This window comes from Myotis yumanensis, unplaced genomic scaffold (genome assembly GCF_028538775.1).
Source record: "Myotis yumanensis isolate MYYU_CA2020_CCGP unplaced genomic scaffold, mMyoYum1.0.hap1 SCAF_19, whole genome shotgun sequence".
NCBI lineage: Eukaryota > Metazoa > Chordata > Mammalia > Chiroptera > Vespertilionidae > Myotis > Myotis yumanensis.
The window spans coordinates 21,175,443-21,200,289 of NW_027223770.1; the positions used below are offsets into that span (position 1 = coordinate 21,175,443).

Consider the following 24,847-nt stretch of genomic DNA (forward strand, 5'->3'; position numbering starts at 1 on the left):
AAAAACCCCTAAGTGATTCATAACTGGAAGACTTGATTCCCCCTCTGCATTGCCCTGGTTTCTCTCCCTTCCCCCAACATACACACACACACACACACACACACACACACACACACACCACGCCCTAGGGAGGGAGGATACAATCTACAATCCTGGGACAAATGACTCAGATTAGAGATAAATCAATGATATAGAGCTCATACAGTTACATACAGTTATTGGAAAAAATAACAGCCCTTCCCTTCCCTTCGCCTGTCCCCTGATGGTCCCTTAACCTGGAGAATCAGGCAAAGAAACAAGAGGGCACGACCCAGGGCTGAGGACCTTCCCTGGGAGCCTGAGACCAGAGAAGGTTAGGCCGTGGGTGCAGGAATTTCCCTCGCTCCCTCACTGACAGAGTCGCCACTTTACCGCCGGTCCCTAGGCGAGGGCGGGTCTTCCCGGAACTTCTGGTTGAGGGTGTTTCCCTCTCCGAGTGACGCAGAGGTTCCCGGCCCCCAGCAGGTAGGTGGCCCGCTCCGGCCCGGGAGGGGTTCCCCCCCCCAGCTCACCCGGGCTGAGACCCCCGCCCGCTGCCTGCCTCTCCCACCTCCAGCTCTGCTCGGGTCTGTTTTAGCTGCAAGCCCCAGGGGTACAGGAGTTAGTCCTGGTGTGCGATGGGGTGGGGGGACAAGGGACTGGTGGGAAGGGGGGGCAGGTGCGGCAGGTGGCAGGTTGGGGGCATCTTGTGGGGCTGGAAGTGGGACTTGCCTTCTCCTAATCATCCCAAGGCCCCGTTCTCTACTTTCTCTTTCACTTTACCTCCCTCTCCCTCTCTCCCTCCCCTTCATACGAACAATTCATAGCTCCTCCATTTGATGTAAATTTACGTGTGGAAATGGAGCTTCAAACCTCCCCCCCCGCCCCCGGCCGCCCCATCCAAATAGTACTGCAGCCCCTACCAGTGGTTCTCAACCTTCTGGCCCTTTAAATACCGTTCCTCAGGTTGTGGCCCAACCGTAAAATTATTTGCGTTGCTACTTCATCACTGTCATGTTGCTACTGTGATGAATCGTCATGTAAATATCTTGATATGCTGGATCGTCTTAGGCGACCCCTGTGAAAGGCTCCTTCGACCGCCAAAGGGGTCGCGACCCACAGGTTGAGAACCGCTGCACCCTTCTATATACAGTATAGGGTGTCCCAAAATTCACGCAAGATTTGCAATTCAATTCAGTTGCAAATCTTGCATGAATTTTGGGACACACTATAGAAATTCAAGGGGCCAGCTCAGATACCTTCTTTGACTCCCTGGACTGAAAATTTAAAGTTTAAATCACTCCCGGTTTCTTTTTATTTTTTAAATATATATATATATTGATTTCAGAGAGGAAGGGAAAGGGAGAGAGTAACATCAATGAGCTGCCTCCTGCACGCCCCCTACTGGGGCTCCAGCCTGCAACCCTGACATGTAACCTGACCTCAGGCTGATGCTATATCCACTAAGCCAAACCGGGCAGGGCCACTCCTGGTCTCTAGCCCAGCCTCACACTGCACCCCTATGGCCCGATGGCCCGGGGGAGGCCCACTCCGGGTTCTCCACTGGCCCTTTTGTGGCCCCTGCCCCACCAGCGCCCCCCTTGCCCAGGGCAGCGCCTGGATTCCTGGCACCTGACTCACTGACCCTTCCCTCTGTTCTCCCAGCCTCGGATTCAACTTGGAGCCCTATCAGCTGCTGCTGCCAGCCTGCCTCCCTGTTGCTGGCTGCAATTCTCAAGTGCCCTGGGGAGGGAGGGGGAAGGAGTTCTGACTCAGCATAGGTTGTCCTGGAAGGGTGGGGGCGGGGCTGCAGGAGAGCAAACCTCCCCTGGGAGGGATTTGTTCTGGGGTTAGAGTACAGAGACAAGCCTGTTTCTTTGCAGAAGACACTCAGCCACTGCTCCCTCTGTCACTTCACCGGAAAGCCGCCCTTGGTGAGTACCGCCCATCCTTACAGATTGGGTCGCCCTCTGCTTTCTCCAGCTGTTGTGCCCCTGTATCCTTGTCCTTCTCAGGCGGTAAGCTCCCTGCTGGGGTTACTAGAAACTCTTTCCTAGCCCAGCCCCAGCCTGTGGTACCCAAGAAAGCTCCCCATCAGATGTGTGCATGGAAACCCTCTGGCTGAGCCTGCGTTCCTCTCCCCACAGCCTCAACCACCTCTGTGGTTTAGCCAGTGTGAGCCTTTTTGCCACAATCTGTTTTTACCCAATCCCTCAAAACAAAAACAGACACAAAACAACAAGCCTGCTGTATTGGCGCTGATTTGTAGGTATGGGGCCATGGTGTATCAGAAACCATTGCAATCAGCTGGGTGAGCAATGGCCATTGCTCTGGCTTGGAGTAGGGTGTGGTGTTGGTTTGTTTTAATATACTTTTATTGATCTCAGAGAGGAAGGGAGCGGAGAGAGAGATAAGAAACATCAGTGATGAGGGAGAATCATTGATCCGCTGCCTTCTGCACGCCCCCTAGTGGGGATCGAGCCCGCAACCCAGGCATGTGCCCTTGACTGGAATCCAACCCGGGACCCTTCAGCCCGCAAGGCCGATGCTCTATCCGTTGAGCTAAACTGGCTAGGGCCAGGTGTGATGTTTAAATGGTGATTGTGATGAGCACAGAAAGGCCTAGAAATAGTCCTGCCAAAAGCTACAGAATCCTTGAAGAGGTGGGTGTGGTTCCAGGAAGGAAAATTATCTTTCTCAAGAACCTGCCTGCTTCTCTGGGCTGTAGGTTCCTGGATGAAGTTTCAGATTCCTAGTGACTCCTCTGCCCCTGCTCGGAATATACACAGTAGTTTCATTTCTCTTCCGCATTCTCTGTGTACCAGGCAACCACATGTTAACTTACTCTTTATTTTCAGTAAAAATCCCCTACTGGGTTCTGGAGATTGCAGACCCAGTAGGGGATTTTTAGTGAAAATAAACAGTGGGTATTACTTTTGTAGGTGGTCACCACCCTCTGTCTGAGCAGGGGGAGGCCAGCTCACAGAAAACTCCGTTCAGAATGGTTGGAGGGCAGCTCCTAGTGAGACTAGGGCCAATGACTAGGAGCAGACCCACCTGTTGATTCTCTGGATTTAAATAAAGCCACACCCGGCCAGGTGTGGCTCAGCGGTTGAGCGTCGACCCAGGAACCAAGCGGTCACCAGTTCAATTCCTGGTCAGGGCACATGCCCGGGTTGCAGGCTTGATCCCTAGTAGGGGGCGTGCAGGAGGCAGCCGATCAGGGATTCTCTCTCATCATTGATGTTTCTATCTCCTTCTCTGAAATAAATAAAAACATACTTTAAAAAAAAGAATAACATAAATTATAACCCATGGACATAATATTTTTTTGCCATATCACATGAAATGGTTGTCTGAGATTATAATGAAATTTGGAAGACATGTTTTGATTTAAAATAGAGGGCATGTTGGATATATGAAATAGTAATCGCCTGGACAGAGAGAACACACTGGTTTCAATAACGAGACCCAAAAGAAAAGCCACAAGGTACATGATCTAAGTTGCAAAAGTCCATTTTGGATCAGGCAACGTCTTACGTGCAGGGCAGAGACTCAACCTGTAAGATAACATTTATTTGGGAAAGCACAGAGGTAGCGGTAGTTCCCAGGAGAAACGGGCTTAGGAAACCAGGGATGGAGGCAAAGGAAAGGCCCTCGGAGCTTTGAAGGGAGGAAGGTCAAGGTGATGCGTCTGGAGGGATGGGGAACAGAAGAGGAAGGGAAAGGCAGGGACTTGCTCCCTGGAGGGAGCGTCTGCTGGGTCCTCAGTCATAAGGGTTTTAGGGGCGATCCCAGGGGCGGATCTGAATAGAATATTCCGCAGCTTTCCAGGTGTGTCCTTTCAGGGTTGTGGTCTCCACTGATTGATTGATCAGTGTCAGGGCAGGGGGGTTATAATTCAGTGCAGCTGGTCCGGAGGTCAGCCATGGCGCTGCTTGCCGGGTTTGGCTGCTTTTCTGGGCCTGGAGCTGAATGAAATATACCTGAAGCCTAGATGTTCTCTCCAGGGAGGAAAGGTCAGGGGTCTAAACCCTAATGAGCAGGGTATGCGAGGGGAGGAAAGGTCATTCCGAGGACAAGGTGCTACCCGACACATGTCCATGGCTAGGACTGGGGCCTTCCGCCCTGGTGACCTTCTGCACCTGGCCCATCGTCCTAGCTCTGCTCAGGTCTAACGGCCACCTACAAGAATAACAGCCCCGGTCTATTTAACAACAGCGACAAGAACAGCACTAATGTCTGTCATCATTGATTCAACACCTCCTATGGGCCAGGCCCCATTCCTAGGACTTCATCTATCTTCATTCATCTGTGCATAGACATATGATTTTCATTTTAGAAATACTGAGGTTCAGAGACGTTCATTACATTCACTGAATATTCCTAAAAAGTGGTATCATAAAAACACTTCCGAAAAAAGTGGACCTGGCGTTTGAACCAGCCTTCGTTGAAGTTTCCTGTCTAGCTTTCCACCAGGGTCTGGCATTTAGAAGGAGCCTTGCTATTGACACCTTTATCCCCTTCTGTTCCACTTTTTCCTCCTTCCTGGGTCCCTCATTAACCCTCTGAATAGATGTTGATGCCAGAGAGAAGCCCGTTGGTATTGGTGTTGGGACAGGCAATCCCCACCATGGCGCTCCATTCATAATGTGTCTTCTCCATAGTAACCCTGTGTCACCATGGTGTCCCCTCCCTGCTACGGCCTGCTAACCCGCCAAAAGGAGCCAGGTAAGCCTGACTCGTGACTCTGACTTGCCATTGGACCTTTGGCACCTCGCACGATGCTTGGTCGGCGGGAGGCCTTCTGTGAAGGTTGGTGACCTCCTGAACTCTGGTCTATCTCTAGTGCCACTGAAGAGCATCTCGGTGACCTTGTCCATTCGTGAGTTTGTGGCCGGTGTGTCTGCTACCTTGAACTATGAGAATGAGGGGAAAGATCCGTTGGAGGCCTTCTTTGTTTTCCCCATGGACGAAGACTCAGCTGTCCACAGCTTCGAGGCCGTGGTGGATGGGAAGAAAATCGTGGCAGAATTGCAGGAGAAGTCTGAGGTACTGGGGATGAGTATATTCCTTCCTCCCTTTTTATGCCCATAATGCATGCTCTTTAGGCTCTCTATCAAATGCAACTGCCTAGAAATGTTCATGTCCAATGCTTTGTCCTCTACTCCCCTCTAACCGATAACTTTCCTAAAACCATTGGAGGGAAACACCCATCGAAGGCACTCAGGGTTTGGCTGTGAACTTGGCAAGACCCATCACAGGCTCACCCCACCAGTCTTTGCTTCCTGTGCCACTCGTCTCCTCCTCAAGCATGTCACCTCTCATGTCATGTCATCGTCTTCCCTTGTCCTCCTTAGGCCCGCACCAATTACGAGAATGCCATCAGCCAGGGCCACCAAGCCTTCTTGTTGGAGGAGGACGATCAGGCTGGCGACATCTTCTCTTGTAACGTGGGGAACCTGCCCCCCGGGTCGAAGGCGGCACTCACCCTGAAGTATGTGCAGGAGCTGCCTCTGGAGGCAGACGGGGCCCTGCGCTATGTGCTCCCCGCTATCCTGAACCCTCGCTACCAACTCTCCAGTGAGTAGGCTCTTTCTTCAAATACTCACGGGGAAAACCCCCCTCAGGGTTGTCAGGGGGCTAAACATTGTGGGGAGGGGACACACCACTGAGGTCACTTTCCATAGGAGGGTCTGAGGGCGGTGGCCTTCAAATGAAGAATCCTGCAGTCCCTTCGAAGGACGTGCCCTACACACTCAGCCTGGCTGCCACCGTCAGCTCCCAGCATGCCATCAAGAGTGTCCAGTGCAGCTCCCCCGTGAATCCTATTGAGTACCTTGACGATAAGACTTCTGCTCAGGTAATTAGTGAGCACACGCTGTGGTTGCCAGCACCCCTGTTTTTGGGTCCTGATCTACCTCCCTCCATCTCCTAAATATTGCTAACTTTCCCCTGTTAACCCCGGGGGAATCGCACTGGGCCTTTCTTTTTTTTAATATATTTTTATTGATTTCAGAGAGGAGAGGAGAGGGACAGAGAGATTGGAGCATCAATGATGAGAGAGAAGCATTGATCTGGTGCCTCCTGCACGCCCCCTACTGGGGATCAAGTCCACAACCCAGGCATGTGCCCTGACTGGGAATGGAACCCGGGACCTTTCAGTCCCCAGGCCAATGCTCTATCCACTGAGCCAAACTGGCTAGGGCTAGGCCCCTTCTTTATCCTTATTTCATCTCCAGAGCCTCCTGCCTGTTCTCGCCCTTGCTCCTGGCTCTGTTTACACGTCAAGGAGCCAGTAGCCCTCAGCTCTGACCTCAGCTCTGACCTCAGCCCCAGGCAGAGGCATGATGGTTCTAATGTGGCTTCTTTGCTTGCTCCCAACTCAGATCTCCTTGGCTGACGGACACAAATTTGATCGAGATGTGGAGCTCCTGGTTTACTACAGTGAGGTGCATACCCCCAGCGTGGCTGTGGAGATGGGGGCGCCCGCCACAAAGCCCGGTATGTTTCTTCTTCCTTTGTAGTTACCGCCTAAGGTCGGTGAGTTACCCTCAAATGACCCTCACTTTTTGTTTATCTATTCAGTAATGGGTTAAAAAAAAAAGGGACTAGTTTCCACTATGGCATGCAAAAATGATTCCATATTGAATATCATGTGACTATGTCTTATATGTAAATGTTGGTGAATTAGTAGGTACTTAGACAAAGGACATGAATAAAAAGTTTACAAGGGAAATGCAGCTAGTTTAAAAATATGGGACAATGATCAGCCTCTACAAGTAAAAATAAAAGTAAAATTAAAGTAAATGATGTGACTTTTTCACTTTTAAAATGATCAAGGATTTCCAAATCTGGGAACACCTCATGTTTTAAAAGGTGAGATGAATTTGGCACTCTCGCAGATTGCTTTAAGCAAAAATAATTTGGAATCAAACTTTGGAGAAGAAATTTGGCGATATGTGTCAAAAGAAATGTTCATTTTAGTGATTCCAATTTTAGGAATCTTACCTAAGGAAATAAATTTAATTGTAAGTAAAAATATACACTAAAATGGCCATTTTCATAATATCAAAGATTAGTAAATAATCAAAATGTCTCACAGTAACTTAATTCACTATGCTGGGATTACCTGATGAGTTATTATGCAGCTACCAAAATCATTTATGTTGACAGATTTAAATAATATAGAAAAAAAGCCTTCCAACAAGGATTAAGTTAAAGAAAAGTAAATTATACAAACAGATTGCTATAAAAAAAAAATAACCTGTCAATTAAGAAAAACATTTAAAACCACAGGAAATATGCACGTAGTAATTATGATTAGATTAAGACTAACTTTACATTCTAAATTTTTTGTTTTATCTAATAAATAACTTTTATTGATTGATTTATCATTCCAACCTGTAATCTCACCTAGAGTTCTTTGTTCTTTTTTTAATTGTGGTAAAATTTATCTGACATAAATTTTAAGTAAAAAGAAAACTAATACTTTGGTATAAAATTTACATAACGGAAATTTTACCATTTTAATTATTTTTAACGATATAGCTCTGTTGCCTTAAGTACATTCACCATGTTGTAAATATCACCCTTATCCATCTTCAGGGTTTTTTTTTTTAATCTTAACCTAGTTTCTTAATTTCTAAGCCTAAGTTTAGTTCCTTACTAGGTTTAGTTTTTAAATTTATTTAATTTATCTTATTTTCCAAGTTTTCCTTAGTATATATCTACTTTTCCTGTTATTTTATTTTTTTGTTGTTTATTTGTTTTTATTGATTTCAGAGAGAGGAAGGGAGAGACAGACAGAGAAACATCAATGATGAGAATATCATTAATCTGCTGCCCCCTACACACCTACTGGAAATCGAGTCTACAACAGGGGCATGTGCCCTGACTAGGAAGTGAACCATGACCTCCTGGTTCCTGGGTCGCTGCTCAAACACCAGGCCACACGGGCTGGGCTGTGTACTTCTTCTTTTAAATGTACTGGTGTAACACATGTGAGGGCCCGCTGTCTCGGGCCTCCCTGAGCTGCCATGGCCCTGGACTACAGAGACCATGAAGGTCACTGGAAAGATATTGACACTTCTGAAGCATTTCCCACTTTGGTGGAATGACGCATCCTTGGGGACAATCATAGTCAAAACACAAAGTCTTGGGTTAGGCTCCTACTTCCATAACTACCACTGCTTTAAAGATAAGTAGCTATCATTGATCTTCCATCGGCCATTTTTCTTATCTCATTGTTGACGTTTGGCCAAGGTAACTTCACACTCCAGCTCACAAATTGGAACTCCTTAATTGGCCTTCACTTGTTTAACCATCCTCCCACCCCACCCCACCCGTCCCCCCAGGGCAGGCCGTCCAGGCTAAACCTGTTAGAGGGGGTCCCAGCCTCAGCCAGGTTTGCTCCAGCTCCTGTTCCCTGAAGCTCCAGGCTCTGTCTTTGTACATTAGTTGCCTGGTTTTGTCCTTCCCTTTGGGCGAGCTCCCCCTTGTGTGCCCAAGAAGTACTCCCACAACAGTATGTATTGTTTTAGTTTCTTTTCATCTAATGGTGTCCTTATTCTTTCTGAGTAGACTCTTTGATGGGAGATCCATCTGCGATGGTGAGTTTCTACCCAAATATCCCAGAGGCTCAGTCACCAACTGCATGTGGAGAATTCGTCTTCCTCATGGACCGCTCAGGAAGTATGCATTGTCCCATGAATAATCAGAATCCATCTCAGCTGCGCATAGAGGCGGCCAAGGTAAGACTAGTTCTTTTTCTGCTCATGTGCTCAAGTAAGGGTGAGTTTTGGGGGTTAAATTAGGGTCTGTCTGGGTCATCTGGATCAGTGTTTCCAGCTGCACTGCAGCTCATGTGACCACTGCGAGGACTATAAGACTGGGAGGCGCGCTCTGGGTGAAGGCCCACACCCACAGGAGTTAGATGGGGAGGGTCTGTGTGTCTTCAAGGATCCTCTCTCACTCGCTCCCCATACTCTCTTCCTGCAGGAAACACTGATTTGGTTGCTGAAGAGTTTGCCTGTAGGCTGTTATTTCAACATCTATGGATTTGGATCATCCTTTGAGTCCTTCTTTCCGTAAGTTTCTAGAAAGGCTACAGAGAGTTCAAAAAAAAGATCCTCTAAAGCAGCGGTTCTCAACCTTCTGGCCCTTTAAAACAGTTCCTCATGTTTTTACTCCCAACCATAAAATCATTTTCGTTGCTACTTCATAACTGTAATTTTGCTACTGTTATGAATCGTAATGTAAATATCTGATATGCAGGATGGTCTTAGGCGACCCCTGTGAAAGGGTCATTCAACCGCCAAAGGGGTCGCGACCCACAAGTTGAGAACCATTGTTCTAAAGAAAGGACTATATTGTTAAAGGGGTTACGGTAGAGTTGACCTTGACATTGGGGAGTTCAGGTGAGGTTGTTTATAGTGGGGCGAATCTCAATGCGGGGATGCGATACTGGGCAGTGTCAGCTAGCTATGTCCCTGCATGTGTTTGCTTTACTCAGGGAGAGCGTGAAGTACACTCAGGATACCATGGAGCAGGCCCTGAAGAGAGTTAAGAGTATGGACGCTGACCTCGGGGGCACAGAAATCTTGGAACCACTCAAGGCCATTTACAGTAGAACTTCCATCCCAGGCCACCCTCTCCAGGTAAGAATAGGAACAGAGCTCACAGAAAGCGGGGGAGAGAGAACTCAACTTCGGTTCCAGAATGTATAGCCCTGAGTTTCATTGTAGGATTGTCCCAACAGGGTGTGCATTTCAGAGTTGTCTGTCATGTAGTAAAGGGGAAAAGACAAGAGGCATTTCATAGAAACCCTCTTCCTTAGTTCCATGCTCCGAACTGTGGAGGTGGGAGCTCTCTTGTGGAATGCCACAGAGGCCTGAGGTGAGACTGGGAGGGTGAGGAAAATGCCCAAAACCATGTGAAAACCTGATGCAAGTGACAGTGGCCCACTAGGGATTTCCCACGTGTCCGAAGAGGCATCAGTGTCTCCGGCATGAAATAGTCGAGTTTTTTAAGGGCAAATTGCGGTATTTTAAAAATGAACTTAAAAAAAGAAAACGTGAACTTCATAGAGACTTGACCAACGTCTTCTGTGTTCAGCTTTTTGTCTTCACAGATGGAGAAGTGACCGACACATTCAGAGTCATTAGAGAAGTGAAAAGCAATGGGCAGAGGCACAGGTATGCAGACAATGTGTGTGTTTCTGGGTGACTGACCACATGTAATCTAGGGCCTTGTGGTTCCAGTGCTGACAAGTAAGGATGGACAGGAATACTATGGGGTTATTTTGGCTTCTTTTTGAATAAAAGTTAATGTTACACAGTTTTTATTCTATGTATTTTGCTTCTTTCCCTCAACAGTTTATAGTCACCCATATTTTGCATGGAATCAATAGTTAATTTTCACTGGGGTATAGTACTCCACAGGATGGCTAAACCATAATTTATTGATTGATTCTCCTGCTGATGGACTTCCATTTAGCTGTTTAAAATAATGCTTTTATGAATATCCTTGTATTCTTATACATGTATATTTTTGCATACACTTGTGTGTGCACCTCTATATGCATATATACATATTCATTTTCACATGTGTACACACACCTATTTCTTTGAATTGGCATGGTTGTGGATTTATTGGGAATTCCCGTTTTCAGAATGAACATGGTTCGCATTGCATTAATAGTGTGGTTGTTTGCTCTAGGTCTTTTTGTAGATATCCTACATCCGATTAAGGATTTTTCTGTTTTGAGAGTTATTTTCTTTTGGTTTACATTTTAAAAAATAATAATGCATGGTTGAATTTCATGAAATGCATTTTATGTACCTGGTGAGATGAGAGTATGGTTTTATCCTTTATTCTTTCAATGTGTTCATTGTAATGACTGTTGTTAAATATTAAACCAACCTTGCATTTCTGAAATAAACCCAAGTTAGTTGTGCTCTAGTAACAATTTTCATATATTTTTTATTCAGTTGACTAATAATTGTTTAGGATTGAAAAATATTTGTTCATGAGAAATATTGGCATGTACTTTTTAAATAATTTTCTTGTTGGATTTTAATACCTATGTTACAGTGGTGTCATATAATGAGCTGAGAAGAATTGGCTGTTTTTCTATTATGGGAAAGATTTTCTTACGTGTTTACTAGATATTACATGGAGATTTTTTTTCTGTGGGAAGATTTTTAAATCTCTTTATTGAAATAGAACTGTTCATATTTTTATATGTTCTTGATTCTTATGCGAGTTTGTATATTTTATCTAAGTTTTCAAATTTCTCTGCATGAAGTGTCAACAATGTCGCCAGATGATGTTATTAAGTTTCGTAGAATCAATGGTAGTATTCCCTTTTTATTCCTGATACTGATTATTTGTGCCTTCTCTTTTTTTCTTGCCCTAAATGTTTGTCAGTTTTTTAAATATGTTTTTATTGATTTTTAGAGAGAGAGGAAGGGAGAAGGATAGAGATATATAGAGAGAAAAACATCATTTGTCGGCTGCCCCCTACATGCCCCCTACTGGGGATCAAGTCCGAATCCCTGCCTGGGAATTGAACCAGTGACCTCTTGGTTTATGGTCGATGCTCAACCACTGAGCCACACAAGCCGGGCATGTTTGTCAATTTTAATAATCTTTTCCAAAAAACAGCACTTTTTGTATATCCTCTCTTTTGTATGATTGTCTTCTGTATCAATAACATTTGCCCCTATCTTCCTTTTCTTTAAAATTTGTGGGTTTTTTGGCTGCTTTTTTCCCAAGATCTGGAGATGGATGTTCAGGTGGTTGACTTTTAGACTTCTTTTTCTGACATGTGTATTTAGAACTAGAATTATAAACATATCTATAACTAAATCCTAAATTTGGATATGTCATTTTCCATTGGTGTTCTCCACTTTCTAGTTATCATTATGATTTCTTTATAAAACATATGTAATTCAGAAGTATACTAACTAGTACACTATCTCTTCATGTATTTTTATGTGTTTTTTTTTACCAGGATGTTATCATGTCACCCTTTCGTCCCTGTCTCTAATGTCAGGCTGTTTTACAATCGCAGGTGTTTCTCATTTGGTATTGGCGAAGGAGCCTCCACCAGCCTCATAAAAGGCATTGCCCGGGCATCAGGGGGCGCGGCAGAATTTATCACAGGCAATGAGAGGATGCAGTCGAAGGTGAGGGGCAGGCCTGTGTCCAGGGGGGGCGGTCCAGAGGGAGTGAGGACAGGGGGCACCCTGCTGCAAGAGCTGAGACAACCTAGTGCCTCTGGGATTCATTTCTTTATGTTCCCAGGGCTTTGGGCTACAGACTCAATGGGACTACTTTTGTCTTTATGTGAACGGGCCCCCTGTAGTTTCTGGGGAAATGGCATCTAGTCCCAGCAGTTGGAAGCCCAGAAACAAAATGTGGAAGAGGTCAGGGCTTTGTGTTGAAAACAAGAAAGAGAGAAACTTAAGAATTTTGCCTGCTGAGCTTGGCATTCCAGGTGTGTGCTTTAGGACCCAGCGGGTTCTGGTGTGTCTCCTCCATGCAAATGACACAAAGAACACAAGCAGGATGGCCCTAGCCGGTTTGGCTCAGTGGATAGAGCATCGGCCTGCAGACCAAAGGGTCCCCGGTTTGATTCCCGTCAAGGGCATGTACCTTGGTTGCAGGCTCCTCCCCGGCCTGGGCCCTGGTCAGGGCTCATACAGGAGGCAACCCATCAATGTGTTTCTCTTACATCCATGTTTCTCTCTGTCTTTCCCTCTTTCTTTCACTCTCTCTGAGGATGGATGGAAAAATATCCCCAGGTGAGGATTAACAACAAAAAACAAACAAAAAAACCCCCCACAAAAACAAGGACAGCTGTAGTATGTCTGTAGGTGGAAGAGGCGGTAAACTGCTACTCTGTTTGATGAGTCAGCACAAGGAGGCATTCTCCACCTCTGGCTATAGTGCTGTGTTCCTCTTCCCCAGTTGGTGCCACTTCTTATCGAATGCCTACTTCTCTGTTACTTTATACACATTTATTACGTGTCTCTGCCTTAGCTTCCTCGTGTGTAAAGCAAAAGGAAGAACACCCATCTCCTAGTAGAGTATGAGGGAGTAGGTCAACCATGCGTTGGGCTGCGTAGCTCCTGGGGCATGATGAACACTCAGGTAGGAGTAGGTATGGTTGCCATTATGTTGTTTTGGTGTTTATTCTGTTCTCTTCCCTCCGCCAGGCTCTCAGGGCCCTGAAGCGCTCCCTGCAGCCTGTGGTAGAGGATGTTTCTCTGAGCTGGGATTTGCCTGCGGGTCTGTCTGCTAAAATGCTTTCCCCAGAACCAACTGTCATCTTCCGGGGTCAGAGGTTGATCGTCTATGCCCAGTTGACTGGGACGATGCCGGTGAGATTCCATTCTTGCTTGTTCCTCCAGCCAGAGTCGCCGCTGCCCCGAACTCTGCTCCGGACGCTTGCCCGACAGGGTCGGCCTCCCTCCCCTCCCCATCATGTCAAGCCTCTGGTTTTCTGAACTACCTGGTTTCTAGCCAGAAACTTTAAATGTGTGGGATTGGGGAGCTGCCCCGATTCTGCCATCTCTCTCTGGGTGATCTCTCCCTCCCATCCTGTCTCCTCTTCTCTACTTTTCAGCCAGCAGAGGCAACAGGGAAAGTTTGCCTCAAGTACACCCTCCAGGGCAAGCAGTTTGAGAATCAAGTGGCATTTTCTCTACAGCCCAAGTCGGATGCCAAGTAAGATTTCCATTTTTCTTTCCTAGTTCTTTCCTGTTCTTTCTCCTTTCCCTCCCCTCTCCTCTCCTTTGGTTCCTTTCCTTCCCTTCCTTCTCATTCCCTCCCCTTCCCTTTCTTCTTGTCTCTGCCATCCTTGGGGGTCAGTTTCCTGCTCTTCATTTTGGGCTCAATGATTTCCCTAAAATCACTTTTCCTTTTCCGGCCACTCAGATTTCATCTCGCCCCTATCTTTATGTTCCTCCCTGCGCCATCCCTAGCCTGTCAGGGCTCTGAATAGCACCACAGGTGCGCTTCTCCATGAGTCACAGGAATCTTTTTTCTGTCAGCCTCACCATTCATCGCCTTGCTGCCAAGTCCTTCATCCAGACCAAGGACATGGGCTTCGAGGAGACTCCAGCAAATGATAAAAAAGAGGTGCTGAAAATAAGCATGGAGTGCGGCGTCATAAGCTCCCACACGGCTTTCATTGCCATCAACAAGGATCTCAACAAGCCGGTTCAGGGACCCCTGACTCGCAGCGACGTTCCAAGTCCAATGCTATTTGCTCAGTCTGGGATGATGTGTTCTCCTGGTATGCCGAGTGGTGCTCCTGTTCGGATGTGTTGTAGTTCTCCTCGGATGGGTGGTGCTCCTGGTCCGATGTTTGGTGCTTCTGCTCCGAAACCACAGACCGGAGTTAAAAGTGAGTTTTATTCTAATCAAACTCACATAACATAAGAAGCCCTGTATACCTGGATACATCATTTAAAGCAAATGTTTATGAGAAGTCCTTCCCTCCCTACCCCCCTTGTCTCTCCACATCTAGGATCTCTGGTTGCTGTAAAACTTTTCTGTCCTAGAAAACTAGAAAGTACACCATCAGCAAGAAAATGTAAAGTACTCCAAGGGGGGTGGGGAGGGGAGATGAGAGAAATGAAAGAGAAAGTGCATATAAGCATTGAGTAGTTACACTGCCTAAATCTGAAGCTGAGGTATCCTATTGATACTGGTTAATGATTACACAAATGGCGGGCAAACAACCTGGTAGTGTTAGGAAATGGGTGCTGATTGCTGGGCTGTCTCAGACTTAAACCAGAACTGGAGAGAGAAATGCTCAGGGAGACAGCGCTTTTGTCAAGGAATGTTGAAGGGCCGATCAGCTGCAAGGACTCACTGAGATCACCATGGAGGATCACCTGTGTAGCGACAGAACTTGCTTCTTCGGGGCTCTGGTACCTGCTGAGTCCACCCCATGAGTACGACGCTTGTGGAGGTGGTGGGGTGGTGATGCTTTGACATGGTCTGAAGCTGTCCACTGGGTGCACTGGCTCTGGGGACTCCTGGGAGATTCAGGCCAAGGTCAGCCACTGCCTTTGTTCTGCCCCAGGGCCACCCAGCATGAGCTACAACATGATCTGCAGATGGCTGCTACTTGTGTTGAGCTTGGAGGTGCCTAGGAGAAGCCAAGCTACAAACCAAGGCTGGCTGTGGCTAGTGCCGGGCCCAGGGTCACTTAGCAACAGGTACCAGGCCAGATGCTGCTTATTTGAGAGATTTTAGGAAAATATGAAGCATGAGCCAAGACAGGCCATTCTGATAGTAAAGCCACTAGAAACAGCTGGTGTGGACAGGGCCTCCAGGAATCACCAGGGTGGGGCTAACAGTGTTAATCCAGGTTGATGGAGACTCAGATATGGTGGTTACCTGCTGGCTCTTTAGGGGAAGGTTCAGGAAAGGAACAATGGCCTCTACCAGTACTTCTGTCTGGAAAAAAGCTTCCCATCCAGCTCTTGCTATGATGCCAGACCATTCAGTTCCTCCCTGTATGTCTCAGGTGCCTTTCAAATAGCTGCCCCATGCTGGAGCTCTGAGGAGTGAGTCCCAGTTAGTCCATATGTGGACTCTTTAGGAGGAACTGCTTGAGACTCCTGCAGCCTCTGTCTCCCTCAGCCTCGACCCTCGCTGTTTTTTATAACCAGAAGTTATGGGGACTTTTCTTCTCAGCACTGGAACCCTGGGCTGGGGACTTGGTGTGGTGCTCGGACCCCTGGCTCCTCAGGGGGTACCTCTATAGCTGAGACATCCCCCCTAGTTTTTATCTGCCCCACATGGGTGTGGCACCAGTCCCTCCTACCTGTCTTGATGTGGCTTCTTTAATTCCATAGTTCTAGGACTCCCACTGAGCTTGATTTCAGGCAGTTCTGAAGGATGGTTGTTCTGTAATTTAGTTGTAATTTTGATGTGGTTGTGGGAGGAGGCAAGGATACTGCATTTATTTATACCGCCATCTTGTTTGGCATTTCTGGATATTCTATTTTTAAAGTATTTGTTTTTTTTTTTCAATTAGTTCTTTACAGGTGGAACAATTCTGCTTGATAATCAGATATCTTGGCTTAGGAGGGAGTGGCCGGAGTAGAGTGGAGGTTGAAGCCATTTATTTGATTTGAGGAGGACAAGAAGCTTTGAATTAGGGGGTTGGATAGGTTATGTACATGGGTGCTTAATCTCTAAAGATGATGGCAGACTTTCCAAGGAAGTGAAAGTCTTCGATCTAGTTTTCAGATACTTCAGTGGGTGTTGAAAATGGACAAAGAATTTGGAGGTTGACAGCACCTGGAAGGTAATCCAGGTGAAGCTGAAGAGTCATGCTATGGATGTGGCCATTGGGACTGAAGAGGTTGCCAACCCCACCTACCTCACCTCTCAAACATGGATGCTTGGGTTCTGGTACCTGGAGCAACCACCATTTGAGAAGGATAGAGGGAGAAAAGATTTCTAGGAGGAAAAATTAGTTTTGAGTTGAGATGAGTAGTTGAAGGAAGCCTCTGATAATGAAACTAAAGATGCAGAAAAGATCATTGTCATGTGTCAGCAGGACACAGTTGGAAGGGCACGGAGGCTGCAGAATTTGGGCTCCTGGGAGAAGAATAAAATGCACAGTAAAAATGATGACTGAGGCTGACACAGAAAGGAGCATATATATGTCTCAAATTATCAGGGACCATTGCCTACAGCAGAGAGCATAGGTTGCCTCAGTGTCAATGGCTATATTGTGTTTTTTGAGCTCATACAAAGCCTTATTCTCCTACCATCCTTCCGCATCTCTACCCAACTCATACCAGAGCATGTCCTACCTGAAGAATGGTTACGATCCCCATAGGTCCACAATTAACAAGAGCCTGAATTCTCTAGTTGAGCATCTTCACGGATATATTCTCACTACGGCTTGTCTGTCACACATATAGAAAAGAAGAGATTTCTAAAGGGTGGTAGTCCTATATCAGTGAAACACCAGCCTGACGTGGAGCAGTATGATGATTGTTGTGATTCCATTGAAAAGCTAAAGGGACATTCTTCCAACAACATGACCAACTTGGAAACTAACCATTCAGGTGAGACGACTCTCAGCTCTCTTTCCTAATCTATGGGAACTGAAGAGCTCATCCTCCATGTTCTGCTGTCTTATGGCTTTCTCTACTCAGGACGTGATTGGTTGGAGAAGTGTCGGGGCAGAGGGTAAAATTTCCCAGTCTTTTTGTCAGGGCCAGCCCTGCTTCCATAGTCTACAACGCAGGACACTGAAGCCTGCCCCAGTGGAGTTCAGGATGAGCCCCTCTGCCATGTCTTCAGCTCACACGCCTTGCCTACTGACAGGGGCCCTCCTCTTGCAGAACCCACCTGCCAGCCTGTTTGGGCCCCAGCTGCATGAATCATTCTCTTACAGGTTGGGTTTGAAAACCGACCTTTTTTTATGTATATATATTTTATTGATTTTTTACAGAGAGGAAGGGAGAGGGATAGAGAGTCAGAAACATCGATGAGAGAGAAACATCGATCAGCTGCCTCCTGCACACTCCCTATTGGGGATGTGCCCACAACCAAGGTACATGCCCTTGACCGGAATCTAACCTGGGACCCTTCAGTCCGCAGGCCGACGCTCTATCCACTGAGCCAAACCAGTTAGGGCGAAGACCGACCTTTTTAATTCTTTCTGATGACTTTCTGTCACTACAAGCTGTTCCTTGGTCATTTCATTGCTTGTGTCCCAAACACCTGGGTAGTCAAAGTACATGTTACCTAAAATAGGCTTAAAGGCAACTTCCGTCTAGTCTCTTCCCGTTTTTCAGCAGGGGTTTATGGTGTACAATCCTTTCATCGTTCCAACATCTTTGCCACTTATTCTCTCTCTATGCATTCTTCTCAGGCTGCTAATACAGAAAGGGCTTTGAGGTCTAAGGTAGATTCAGATCTCTTGTACTACCAGTTACTGTGGGTCTTAAGATAATTAGTTAACTTTTTACTTGTTTCAGTTTTTAGAACTATTTTTATTGATTTCAGAGAGGAAGGGAGAGGGAGAGATAGAATCATCCATGATGAGAGAGGATTATCGATCGGCTGCCGCCCTCACACCCCCTACTGGGGATCGAGCTCTCAACCCCAGGCCTGTGCCCTGACTGGGAATTGAACTGTGACCTCCTGGTTCATTGGTCAATGGTCAACCACTGAGCCACACCGGCTGGGCAAGGTAACTTTTTAGAGCCTTAGCTTCCTCAGCTGCACTGTCATGCATCTCCTCATGAGAACTTCCTTCATGTTATCCACGGAGTAGGTTCTCAGTGTCCCATAGTGTTGGTTTCCTGCGTTGTCCTAAAACCTTGTCACTAGCAATATCCCCACTATAATGAGCTCCCTCTCTCATGGAGCCTCTTACTAATGTAGAGAGAAGAAGTTCCCAGCAACTACTATTTGCTGGGAGCCATTTAAGTGGCTTCTGGGTCCTGGATGTTTTTCCTCACACATCAGGCATTACTGTCTCCCATTTAGAGAAGGCTGCGATTTCTGTGGGTTAAGTAACTACAGTGGGGCCTTGACTTATGAGTTTAATTCGTTCCGTGACGGAGCTCATAACTCAAATTACTCTTCTGTCAAATCACTGTGACGTTCACTGTGCCAACTAGCGGTGGGGTATCTGAAGCTGGCTCTTAACCCGAATTTTTTTGAGCTTGCAACTCAAAGCAAAAAAGCGGCCGAGAGATGGCTCGTATCTCAAAAGAACTCGTTAGTTGGGACACTTGTAAGTCAAGGCCCCACTGTATTAGATTTTGAGTGCAGGCAGACCTGAGATTCAAACGTAGGCTTTTGATATTCAGAACCTTAGTTGTTGTTGGTTTTTTCCCATTAGGGTAGAACTGTTTTTCTTACCTGCTAATTTCTAAGTTGCACGGAGTATATCATCCCATTGGATAGCTATCCAGATGTGAGATGTTTTCTATGAAAATTCTGTGTTCTTCAAATAGCTTTTACACCATCAGGATTAAACATGTTTTTATTGATTCTTAGAGAGGAAGGGAGAGGGAGAGAGAGAAACATCGATCATGTGCCCTGACTGGGAATCAAACCCGAGACCTCCCAGTGCATGGGACAATGCTCATCCAAATGAGACACACCGGCCAGGGCTAGACTATTCTTTGAGGTAGACTGCAAACTGCTTCCTTTATTTATGCCTGCTCTCTTTTGACATTTTTGATCATTAAAATTCAAGCTATATTTATCTAGATGTTTGTTTTTAAATCCTCACCCAAGGACATTTTCCCATTGAATTTTAGAGAGAGGGGAAGAGAAAGGGAAAGACAGAGAGAAATATTGGTATGAGAGAAACACATCGATTGGTTGCCTCCTGCATGTGCCCTGACCAGGGCCCAGGCCTGGGAGGAGCCTGTAACCGAGGTACATGCCCTTGATCAGAAACGAACCTGGGACCTTTCAGTCTGCAGGATGACGCTCTATCCACTGAGCCAAACCGGCTAGGGTTATCTGTAATTTTTTAATATACCTAACGTTTTAAGGGTCATTGCCACAAGACTGGATAGGACTTTCAGTAGCACTATCATGTGAGTTCTTTAGTACCCTATATCTTCCTCTCCTTTCTGAATTTTTCAGTGCATCTCTCCTAGTGGCAGCACAACACTGGGGTGGCCTACATTGTCACAGAGAAAATACATGTCTCCTGGGTGAGGACCGAGATGGGGAACTTGGTAGGATCTGCACTCTTGCTGTAGCCCTCTGATGGTGAACCTATGACACGTCTGACACGCGATCTCACTTTTGGTTGATTTTTCTTTGTTATATGGCATTTAAATATATAAAATAAATATCAAAAATATAAGTCTTTGTTTTACTATGGTTGCAAATTTAAAAAATTTCTATATGTGACACGGCACCAGAGTTAAGTTAGGGTTTTTCAAAATGCTGACACGCCGAGCTCAAAAGGTTCGCCATCACTGCTATAGCCTTTCTCTGGATTCAGACACCCTCCCTGACGTATGCCAAGGGGCCAAATTAAACTTTGTAGTTTCTCATCTTCTTTCTTTTTTTTTCTCCCCCAAAATCTTTGAAGATGATCCTCTTGTACAGCTGATTTCCCTCCAAAAGGCAGATGGTTCCTGGGATCTGAATGAAGGTCTGGCCGTGGTCCTGGGTATGAGCTTGGGAGATATGCAGGCTGCACTCCCTGTCAAGGTGAGACTTGGGGGAAAAAAAGGAGTTTGTCTATTTTTGAGAAGTTGGGTCAGTAAAGAGAATTGGATGGATCATGACTCACCTGAGGAAGCGGAATATAGGAGATCATACACTAAGTAAATCTCTAATAAATAGAGGTTGAAGGTATTTCCTGGGTAGGTTAGAACAGAAGGAACAAGGAACTCATGGTCCAGCCCGTAGGAGATGATGGATGACAAAGGGAACGCAGAAATTCTCTTTTTCTTTGACTGATTCCCTGCCATCCATCTTAGTGATAATAACAGCTGTTCACTGAGCAGTTACACACTGCGCTAAACACTTAACTTTCATGATCTTATTTTTTCATCACAACAATGAAGAAAGGTAAGTCCTATTTATGTTGCTGTTTATAGATGAAGAAGCTGAAACCCAGAGAAGTATAATCATGAGTCTAAGTTTACCTAACTAGTTAGTGGCAGAGTGGGGTTCAATTCTAGGACTGACTACCTTTCGAACCCACATTATTGCTCCTCTTCTTAATGAGGAAACTGTCCAGAAATTAGCAAAATCTAAGTTAGGAATATGATGTATAAACAGGGATGATATAATTATTGTAAATGGATTCAAGTCTGCTGATGAGGACAAATTACTTCTTAGAATTTCAAGATAGCTTACTAATCGAGATATTGTGAAATAGAAGACAAATGCCAAAAGCCTGGAAGGCAATGTGGTTTTGAATTTATCAAATCTGGAAGGTGATTCAGTAAACCTCAGATATCCTATAATTACAACAGCAATACAGTATCTACTAGTTCGATGTAACTGTCAAGCTCTTCAAACATGGTCATGTAACTGTCAAGCTCTTCAAACATGGTCAATGCAAATGAGGAAGTACATTTTTAATTGAATTGAGATGTGCTATTAATTGTGAAATGCATTCTGATTTTATAAAGTTGATATAAAAAGGAATGTAAAATATTAGTTATTTTATATGGATTATATGTTAACATGATATTTTAAATATATTAGATTATATTTATATAATCTAATCTAAGTGGTTGACTGTGTACCTATGCACCAGGAGGTCAGGGTTTGATTCCCAGTTAGGTCACATGCCCTGGTTGCAGGCTAGATCCCCAGTAGGGGGCCTGCAGAAGGCTGTCAATCAATGATTCTCTCTCATCATTGATGTTTCTGTCTCTTTCTCCCTCTCCCTTTCTCTCTGAAATCACTAAATATATCTATCTATCTATCTATCTATCTATATTTATATATTTTTAATAAAACTATATTTTGAAAATACTTTAAAATATACCAGGTTAAATAAAATATATTATTGATAACATAATTGTACTTTTTTATTTTTACATGTGGCTGCTAGGATACTTAAAAGTATATCTCTATTGAAAAGACTTTCCTAAAACAGACAATTACAAAAGTAATTTATAAATAATTTATTAATTTGATTAACAAATATAATGAATCTATAGACAATTCAAAGAGGATATTAAGGATCATGAAGATCTAGCTCGGTTTTATTGAGAACAAGACATGTTAGACTAACACTTTCTTCTTTGCCATGGTAACTTATAGCCAATAAATGAACGGAATGAAGAGCCCTGGTGTATCTGAATTTCATTAAGGAATTTGAACTTTTCTTAATGATTAGTATACGGACTGGTTACAAACTACTTGGAAACCCATGGTACTGAATAATGAATTTATTCAAATGAAACAGATATGCAGATCCCTCAGTCTCTGATTCTCTGGGGGGCCCATATTTTCAATGAGTATTTAGTTGAAGATGTAGACCAATACGTTCCTATTTGTATGTGACAGAACTGGGAGATGGCGTAGTAGACAAGAAAATCAGGATCCCAAAAGACCTGAACAATGACTTGAACTTAAAAAAAAAAAACAACAACCTGGCATAAACACTCTTTTTCATGCTAAATTCTCAACTATACAGGTAGAGAATAGAGGCCAAATGACAGCGGTTGCACATGAAAATTAGAGATTTTAGAGGACCATCAACTTATTATCAATCAGCGTATTTGAAATATGATTAGTTGAGGGCGAAAGGATTGTCAGGAAACCTTTATGTATTATACAATCTGGGGCTGGAGTCACGGAATTTTATAAGTACATTTACCTCCAGATGTGACCATCTAAATAGATGTATTTTAGAAATCACTGTGTTTGTTTCTAGACTAGGAGAACAAACAGGGGGTTCTTACTGTTTTGACAAAAGTCTTCTTAAGGGAGAATGAAAGGAACGGGGAATTTTGATCTGAAACAACTCTACTCAGAGGCCATGATAGCTGTTTCCAAATTTTAACCCTCACGATATAAAAGAATTTATTTTAATCTATTGTCTCTAAAATCTGGAATCGGGACCCGCAGGTGAAAACTCACCTTTTTCTGGTCTGTGGACAACTTTCTGTTGAGCTGGATGAGCACTGTGACCTTGAATCAGAACGTTTGGTCTCCAGTCCCAGCTCCGTCATGTGCTAGAAGACTCACTTTGGGCAAATCATTTCACTTTTATATGAATCAGTTTTCTCTCTTAAACCATGTGACTATTGGTAATTCCTCAACATGTTTTTGTGTTGGTGAGGGTTCAAATAAAAACACACACATGAAGATGCTTTGGAAAAAATAGAAAGCCACTGTGCGTGTGTGTTTTGTTGTTTTGTCACAGCTGGCTAATCCTCGTTAGGGGTGTCTTAGGAGTTTCAAACAATGTCCTGGTGGTTACACTGCATTAAAAATTGAAGACATTTCTACCTTAAGACTCACTGGATGGTTGCCCTGAGGTTTAGGGCCTGGCATTGTGCCTTACAAGCCATAGAGCAGGTTAAGGGAGACCAGGTAACCTCATTTAGTAGCAATGAGTGGGGGAGGGGAGGGGGGGGACCTGGTAGATGAGGAAGGAGTGCAGGCTTCAGGGGCGTCTCTCTGTTGTAGAGTGTGGATTCCTCAGGCTGGGCCACTGTCCTGGCGGTGATCTGGCTGCATGACAAGTATAAGGACATGAAGTGCGAGTGGGAGCTTCTGGAACGGAAAGCTGTGGCCTGGATTCACAGCCATGCAGGTAGGAGCACCAGCCTGAGCCCTCAGCTCCTTCCCTCCTTAGGAAGCTCTGCATCTTCCTGGACATTGAGCCCCCAGGCTGTCCTGGTCTAGACCTTTTCGGGTCTCCCAGCTAGTTCTCTCCTGGGCAGGATGGGGGTGCCGTCCTCCAGTGGGGGCAGTGGGAGGTGTGTGAAGAGGGAAAAGGAGCATCGATGGGGAGTGTGAGTTGGAAAAGGGACATGAAGTGGCATTTATTCTTCTCACTCTGTCTGTACTATCCTGAGAGTGAGACTGAACTTGGGGCATTTCTCTTTTGAGTGTTTATTATCTGACTGCTGCTGGATATCTCTGGGGCCAGAGGGCAGGAAAGGGAATCTGGGGGATGTGACGAGAAAAGTGGGGGGTGCTAAGCAAAGATACAAGCAGGACTCAGGGGAGATGACCGAGGAGGTTGAGGGGAGACTGGGAGAAAGGCACTTCCTCTCCCTGTTGTCCCTCAGCCCTCATTTTGTTTTCTCCTCACAGGCTCCGCCACGGATGGGCTGGTGAAAGCCGCTGTGGGCTTTCTGAAGTCATCGGTGGATCCTGCCGTCTTTGCCCCCTGAGGATCCCGGCCAGAAACACACGTGCCTCTTTCATGCTCCTGTCCCTTCCTGTACCCTGCTTCTCCCAGAATGTGATCTTGTCTTGTATACTGTTGGTACCGGGTGTAAGCTGACATGGTCCTTGCACCTGAAGGGGCTAGCAAGGCTGGGACCCTTACCCACACAGTTTTCCCAGACTTGTTTGGATGGCGGTTATCAGTAGAATGAGAGCAACCTCTGTAGAATGAGAACAGCCTTTCATGGCTTACCAAGAAGTCTGTAACTATTTACTGAGATTTGCTGTACAGAGAATTTGTCCTTCTGCTCTGTCCCTCCCTTAGAGATTAAGAGGAACAAAGAATACATTCCTCCTGACAGACCTCCTATTCAGTGTTTTGTGTATAAAAGGCATTGCGTGGTTAATAAACTTACTGCAGGTCCTCGATGGACCTGCAGTCCTCCCAATCCCGTTCTCCTGTCTTTCTTTCTTTTCTCAATTTCCACCTCCCTACCTCAGCCTGGTTCAACTTGTCAGGCTGGCCCTAACAGTATACCTCTCCTGTCGGCTTCCTGTAATAAAAGTCAACGATGCCGCCCCACCTTTCCTCCAGGTTCCAGGTTCCCTCCGGATATGACATCCTTTCCCCAGCATGTGCTCTCAGCCAGGCATCATGGCTCCAGACCTGTTCTCTTTCTGGAAGGAGTTCAGAGGCAATGAGGTCCCTCCGGGGTTTTTCAGAGTGACGACATGAGAAACGAGGGGCGTGGACTCTAGGCTACAGGTTGCTGGGTTGATGTTAGGGATTGCCTGGACTGGAAAGTTCTCTGCATTATTTTTTGTCTAATCAGTATTGCTTTTGGGGACTTATGAGGACAAGACTGATGAGCTTTCTATTCTAAGGTAGAATAAAGAGATGGAGGGGCGGTTGACAGCCAACATTGGGATCCACATAACCTCC

General features: G+C 45.5%; 2 protein-coding genes across 2 annotated transcripts in view; both read left to right on the top strand.

The window, feature by feature from the left end:
- The first annotated feature begins 465 nt into the window (after positions 1–465).
- On the top strand, positions 466–24,353 carry LOC138997951 (von Willebrand factor A domain-containing protein 5A-like). Its single transcript, XM_070399940.1, has 19 exons — positions 466–504; positions 1,902–1,952; positions 4,686–4,749; positions 4,868–5,070; positions 5,379–5,601; positions 5,709–5,881; positions 6,408–6,522; positions 8,602–8,771; positions 9,019–9,107; positions 9,533–9,677; positions 10,135–10,214; positions 12,095–12,209; positions 13,242–13,406; positions 13,652–13,752; positions 14,079–14,434; positions 16,977–17,123; positions 20,129–20,250; positions 23,197–23,323; positions 23,830–24,353. The coding sequence occupies exons 3-19, from the start codon at positions 4,701–4,703 to the stop codon at positions 23,907–23,909; spliced, it is 2,460 nt and encodes an 819-aa protein (XP_070256041.1). The 5' UTR covers positions 466–504; positions 1,902–1,952; positions 4,686–4,700; the 3' UTR covers positions 23,910–24,353.
- LOC138997950 (von Willebrand factor A domain-containing protein 5A-like) overlaps positions 1,898–24,847 on the top strand; it is a 48,171-nt gene continuing 25,221 nt past the window's right edge. The window contains exon 1 of the mRNA XM_070399938.1: positions 1,898–1,952. The gene's annotated coding sequence lies outside the window, so the exon portion shown is untranslated. The remainder of the gene's footprint in view (positions 1,953–24,847) is intronic.